Raw genomic sequence first — 7,480 nt, forward strand, 5'->3', positions numbered from 1 at the left:
TCTCTTTCTTTCAATTTCGAACATTGAGTGGTATATTGTAAGATGGATTCTGGTTGGCTACTCGGAAGTAAGAGATTGGGTTCGGGAAAACCTATGGTATCGTGTCAGATATATGTCACAAGCACTCACAAAAGAACAAACGACATAAACGTAACAGGCAAAAAGAGAAATTGCAAAGTAAACACTACATAAGATTTCAATCAGATTGGGTGCAACACTGCACTACTGTATGTTTGCAGTACATGAACAGTGATAACTTGATCATCATTGTAAACCACAGCACTGTAATAAAAGTCTTAGGGTAAAAATGTTCTGTTGATACATCTGTAGACACTGTCTATGGTTGATACAATGTGAAATACATACACATATACTTTCATTGTGGTTTAATGTTGTGTATTAAAGATAGCATAGAGTAATTACAAGTCATCTATCACACTTCTGAACAAAGTTATCGATATATTTCAAGTATTTCATTGTTTCCTGGTTTTCCTGATTTGAACAGTTCAGTTTGAAAGAGTATCAAATGTTGTTTGAAGAGAGCATGAAAGGTGATATGCACACTTCACCCCCCCCCCCCCTTAATAAAACAGAGGAAACTATATGTTAGAAGCGGGGAATTCAATTTACTCTCTTTTTTCAAAATTTATGTGGAAAGACTTCACTCACAACATTTATTTTATTTTCTATAGTGCCTTTTCTATTATAAAAAAAAATATTCAAACGTGCTTAACTATTAATAACAATTCAAAATTAAAGGCACTGGGGAAATGAAAAAAAATGCATGTAGAGTTAAACTCGTAAGATAAACGTATATAAAAGACCTGATAAAACTAATAAAGTACTACAAATTGAATCAAAATGTCCATAAAGCTGTTTAAAAAGGGGTGTTTTCATCTCACGTTTAAAATGTTTCACATTTTTATCAACTTCAGACATCACTGTTGTTACACATGATAATTCCCCCCAAAAACAAAACAAATAAACAGACAAACGTTGTAGTTTAATTTATAACTAAACCACACAAACGAACCTCATTGGACGTAGAACTTAGATCTTAGAAGGCTTACCTGCATCTCACTACAAAGCCCGAAGTATTTTTTTTTTACGTTTAAACGTACTGTTCCATTTTCTCTATGAGTATGGGGACCTCGCACAGTTTCAAAATTGAGGGGTTTCAAGAGAAGTCTTTCCATTGATGTCAAAATATTGTGGGTGTGAATGAAGTGTGTTTTGATAAGATTACACCACATTCCATTATAAACGTCATCTGAATTTCCCACTCATAATATTAGGAGTGACTAAACACCGCCATTTTCAAAACACCGCCATGGAATCAAGGAAACTGGCGGCGTATATTTGAGAATAGAAACGTTTCTCTTCATCAACAGTTTCATACAAAAAATGGAAGAACAGATTTTCTGGCAACGTCACGATAAATTTGGAACCAGGTGTCTAGTATCTAGAAAAAGCAGTCGTCGGTACTAATAGTAATAAATGAATTTAACGTTTGTGTCTAATTTCTGCAAAATAGTAAATGTGTGTAATTGCATCCCGTCAATTTGCGATTTCCGAAATCGTTAACAAATGTAAAAGAGTAACTAGAAACTCAATACGTTGACATACCTCAAAGAAAACGAGGAACAAGTTGTACGTCGCCAAACACTGTCGGTCGCCATTGCATACCAAATGCAATATATTCGTGCATGCATAGTTCGTGGAATTGCCCTGTGGTCTATAAATAGAATCAATAGCGCCAGAACTAGAAACTGATTCATGTTCATTTTTTCGATTCGCATTTAAAGCATGGATTTTACTAAAAGCATGGGTTAAGGTTTCAGATCCAACATAAGATTTTGGTCTTGTATATTTGTTTTATTTTGATCTTGTATAATCATTTGAAGTAAGCCAAACACACTGCTCTTGGAAGAGGTATGCGTGTGGACTGCAATGAATCTCATGTCGTCTGAATATGAACCCAACCCTGTATTTTGTCATATTTTGTACTGTAATTGTCGCCGGTGAGGGCGTCGTAAGCCCGGAAACGATTGGAAACATTAAAGTTCAGAGCTCTGCAGCTGATACTAACCCAGTATCTTCAAACCAGCGACGTCGGAACAGTCTCGGGAAATAGTTCCAATAAGGTAAAGTGTTTGAAACTTAGAAACTGACGTTTGGTTACATGTTTTGCAATGACATTACTTGTACAAACAAATTTGCATGAGCCAGCAGGTCTCCAGGGTAAATTGTATGTTATAGTACTGCGCAGTACATACATACGATGTAAACTACGTACATATTGGGTTAATCCCAATGCGTGCGTCGTGTCGCGTGACGTAGTGTCTGCGGGAATCCCGGCATTAAAAAAATATGTCCGGTCCACCCACACCTAACGTAAATTCATCCGAAATCACGAAGCGACGGCTTATTTTACAGGAACTGAAGTAGAAAATATATATAGTCTGTGATATTAAGGTATGGATCATATGTGTAAGGTTAGTTCTTTATCATTTTAAAGATTTGCAATGTATATCAGTTGTCTATTAAATTTCGTGATCTCATTTAGCACCGTTATAATGTATACATGCATTATATAATTGCTAATGTTTGTAATTCTAAATTGCATGTACTCAGGGATTAGTTTCATTAATAGTTTTGGACTGGGAGATGTGTTTTGAAGCAATCTGATTAAAATCCGATGTAGATGTCGGCTAATAATTCATTGCTATTTTACCTTCATTATTTTGCTTGAATTGACCTTCGTAGTACATGTTTACGAAGGTCAATTCAAGCAAAATAACGAAGGTAAAATAGCAATGAATTATTAGCCGACATCTACATCGGATTTTAATCAGATTGTGTTTTGAAGTTGAACTCCGGTTTTCTCCAAATGCCATCTCACTCACCAGTTCTGTAAGCCAGGAATCTGTATAGAGAGGGACAACAGTTAGAAACATGAAGGTAACATCACACCTCCATGCTAGAAACAAATCTCAGTATACTTTGTTGTCTGCAAATTAACAGGAGTAGGAGCCACCAGATTTGATGGCCAAAACCAAAACCAACCCCTGTAAAGACCACATGTTATTCATTTCATGTGTAAATAGTTAATGGTGTGATTTCCTCAGGGTTTTTGTTAAGGTCTGGTAACCCTGGTAACAGAAAGTGGATATCTGGTAATACTGGCATAGTTTCAATACATAAATTTGGTGGGAACCCCAGTAAGATGATTGGGAACTCAGGTAGATTTTACTTGCCTAGTAACAAAAACACCCTACCTATACATAGACCCTCAACCAACAAGGTCTATGACCTATATCAGCATTATTTATGAATATAAATTTTCTCTGTATTAATATTAAGTTCACTGAATAAATTTCAAAAAGATGAAAACATAGAACAAGCAAAGATTTCATGGATAAACATAACAAACACAGAACTGAACATACCCTATCAGGTATACCCAAGGTGCTAGTGAGGTTTACATGACACAGGATGCTAAAGGTCATCCATTGTTTTCTGTCAGGGCTCTATGGAATTAAATCTTGATGGACAACTGTCCAGAAAATTTGCATGGACGTTTCTATAACCAGATTTTGATTTTGCATAAAATGACGATTTTATTATATTTTGAACCCAACGTAAAATACAAGTACAAAGGGCTAAGTCTTATTTTATTCAGCTGTAATTCCTTATCTTATCTTATTTTATGAAATTATAAAATTTTCATGATATGGAAATGTTTGTATTAATCAGATTTTATGCTTGCTTACATTTAGTCAACTCACTTTCTCCTAGTTGCTTTATGCCAAATTAATCCTAAACTTGCTTTCAAATTCTAATTCTGTAATTTTATTGGTTATGTACAGGATATTGCCAGTAAATGAACGAGGGTGTAATTATAAGTCACCATGGCAATTGCACCAGGCTCTTGGACACTTCCCTTTTCTTCTTCTGTGGTGTCATGTAGCAAGGAAGGAGACTTGGATGAAGACACAATCCCAGATTTTGACTTGTCATCCAGCCAACACAACCAGGAAGAGGACTATGAAACCCAAAGTTCTACCATAACAAGTACTACTCCTTCAACAACAGATTCATCAACAACTACCAGACACAGTATTTCAGAAACAACTACAGGTCTGTCAACAACCAATGAACACAGTCATTCAGAAACAACTACAGGTCTGTCAACAACCAATGAACACAGTCATTCAGAAACAACTACAGGTCTGTCAGCAACCAATGAACACAGTCATTCAGAAACAACAACAGGTCTGTCAACAACCAATGAACACAGTCATTCAGAAACAACTACAGGTCTGTCAACAACCAATGAACACAGTCATTCAGAAACCACAACAGGTCTGTCAACAACCAATGAACACAGTCATTCAGAAACAACTACAGGTCTGTCAGCAGCCAATGAACACAGTCATTCAGAAACAACTACAGGTCTGTCAACAACCAATGAACACAGTCATTCAGAAACAACTACAGGTCTGTCAGCAACCAATGAACACAGTCATTCAGAAACAACTACAGGTCTGTCAACAACCAATGAACACAGTCATTCAGAAACCACAACAGGTCTGTCAACAACCAATGAACACAGTCATTCAGAAACAACTACAGGTTTGTCAACAACCAGTGAACACAATCATTCAGAGACCACACACACACATTCTAAATATACTTATGATTTCACCTTGTGGTATGAAAAATCAGATGAGGAAGTTGCACTCCAAATTGTAGACTATCTTGAAGAAGAACACAAACTCAATGGATTCATTGAAGACAGGGACTTCAAAATTGGTGCCAGTAAGTTTTCTAACATCGACAGAGGAGTTGATAACAGTAAAACAATTATCATCATCTTGTCAAAGATATCCTTAGCATCAAGTTGGTTTGAAAGAAAAGTTCTTTTAAGCCTTGCCTCAGCTTTGGAAGACCCCCAAAGAAAATACAATGTTGTTCCTATATATATCGATGTCAAGAAATCAAACCTTCCAAGGTCTGTGAAATGTCTTGCTGGAGTGAATTTCACAGCTAAGCATTTCTGGGATAGACTAGGGAAAACATTGCGGCTCCCATCGAGACCAGAATATAAACCTTTTGTGAAATCAGAGCACAGCAGTGATATTATTTGAAGCTCAGGTACTGGACTATTACGCAATTGGTGCACAAACTCAATAAATGAACATATTTCATTTAGGAAAAACCCACTCCCCCCTCAACCTAAATGAATATTCACAAGTGTGACATCACACATTTATATATATGATGTAAATATGATTAAAACTGTAGCAGTCACACCACGATACAATGTAAAAACATGTTGGTAAACATGAAGTTCCATGGCAACCTTATGAACCTGTTCACTGAGGATGATGGTAAACACATCAAAATACTACCAGAAACCAGCACTATCTGATATTAGAAGTAAATTTTTATCAACATCTCAGTAGTTATAAATACATAGCAGATTTGTCACTGAAGTCACAAAAATTTTCTAAATTTGGTTAGAAGTGTGAAAATGAAGTTCAGCATTCGCATTGACGCCAGGCCCTCTCTCCCCCTAAATGAAGGAAGTTCACTTGTTGAGCTTGTGTGACATTGTGTGATCCTCCCTAATAGGAATGTTATTAACAATATAACATTAAGTTTCCTAGGTCACTTCCTGTTTTGTGAAAGAGACTGGTTCATCCTAGTCAACATAGTGAGTGAAATGCATTTGGTGCAATTTTAGCTACCCATATATCAAAAACTGAAAAATGGGTGTCAAGTAAACTTGTTTAATATAACAAACATTAATAATGAATCATAAATACAGTAATAAACAAAGTCTAATGTCCTGTTACCACATGAAATGAAGGGGCTTTCAGTTGGTTAATTTTCACCTCTTGTAAGGAGAGCTAATGTAGTGGACATTCAGATTCTGTGTTTGTATCAGTCCATTTGTCCATGTGGATATGTAATATCCAATCACTTTAAAACAACTGGGCTGATTGTAACAAATTTGATACTCAAATTTGTTAGAGATACCACAAGAGCTGATTAGATTTTGGACAAGATCCATGCACTAACTAGCTAAATTAACTAGGTAAATTTAGCCACGTTTCCAAAATTGTGTGTGCTGAAATGTGTTGAGTCATCATTTCTACACTGGACATGTTTCCATTCAAAAAGTCCCTTTGTCTAAATTATTAAAGGGGAACGCCACTCCAGGAAATAAAAGTATTTTTGTAAACTTTGGGTTGTACAGTTATTTTATGATTTTACATTTGTCCTGAGCACTTACATTACGTGTAACTGCCAAGAAATAAGAATTGAAAATTATTGGCCATCCATTGTTTAGTGGCAGCCCTAATTAATGGTTGCATGTTGTCTCATGGGGGCTAGCCACATAAATATGGAATGGTTGAACACTGTTAAATCATGTATGGAAATTATGGAAATGTACTAGGCAACACAACACAAGACAACTCGTGCTTATTCAATGTGCATGTTTTCCATACTCATGAATATGCAGTGTTGAACCATTCCATATTTATTAGGTTAGTCCCCATGAAACAACGCACGGCCACTAATAAGGGCTGCCACTAAACAATGAACAGCCAATAATTTTCACTTTGTATTTCTCGGCAATCGCATGTAATATAAATGATGTCAAATCATAAAATGACTCTCTACAACTCAAAGTTTACAAAAATACCTTTATTTCCTGGAGTGGTGTTCCCCTTTAAGTGCACTATGCTCGATACTCTGTTAGCTCTTCCTAATTATACATAAATGGAAGACTTGGAATTTTAAAGGAAGTTGACAGTCAGCATTAATTTATTTTCTCTGTCAATTCTCAACAAATCATATCACAAGTGTGGTTTTAGACCTGACCCACCAAACCAGTATTTTGTTTTTTGTTTTATCACTTTTTCAGAATATTAATTTCACAGTTTGTTTTGAGTGAAAATCCACCATATTTATTTGTGGTGTGTAGATATTATTTGATGGCAAGTGTGTAGATATTATTTGACGGCAAGTGTGAAATGATTTTTCTAATTTCATCAACATACATGTATCTATACAAAATGTTAAGCAAAATAAAAAAAAAAGAATTGTTTCTGGTCAGCGTACACATCACTTAAATACTCCTGTATCGGTGGGTTTTTTTGTGTTTGTCCAGCCCATGCAATCTGCAGATCCGGTAACTGTAACTGCCATAAATAGTAGACTGAGTGACAGGTTTGTTGAGAATAAAAATAAAGAAATTTGCATCATTGTACCATTTTAGACAAAATGTCCTGACCAGAAACAATTCTCTTTTCTTTCTCTTTTTTTTGCCTTATCGTTTGTTTTTAAGTCAACGTACATTAAAACCAAAGCAACACAGATGTGATTCTTGGTTCGTACATTCGTGATAAAATCATCCATCTTCTTTTCAGTAAATCCTGTATGGCTATATATGCTATTCTGACTTGAT

The 7,480-nt window shown here is 35.6% G+C and overlaps 1 protein-coding gene across 1 annotated transcript; it reads left to right on the forward strand.

Moving 5' to 3' along the window:
* The first annotated feature begins 2,112 nt into the window (after positions 1-2,112).
* On the forward strand, positions 2,113-5,150 carry LOC144443679 (uncharacterized). The gene is made up of 2 exons (XM_078133220.1): positions 2,113-2,144; positions 3,870-5,150. Exon 2 carries the CDS (start codon positions 3,912-3,914, stop codon positions 5,148-5,150), a length of 1,239 nt encoding a protein of 412 aa, XP_077989346.1. The 5' UTR covers positions 2,113-2,144; positions 3,870-3,911.
* The last annotated feature ends 2,330 nt before the right edge of the window (positions 5,151-7,480 follow it).

Source organism: Glandiceps talaboti, chromosome 12, assembly GCF_964340395.1.
Source record: "Glandiceps talaboti chromosome 12, keGlaTala1.1, whole genome shotgun sequence".
NCBI classification, from domain to species: Eukaryota; Metazoa; Hemichordata; class Enteropneusta; family Spengelidae; genus Glandiceps; species Glandiceps talaboti.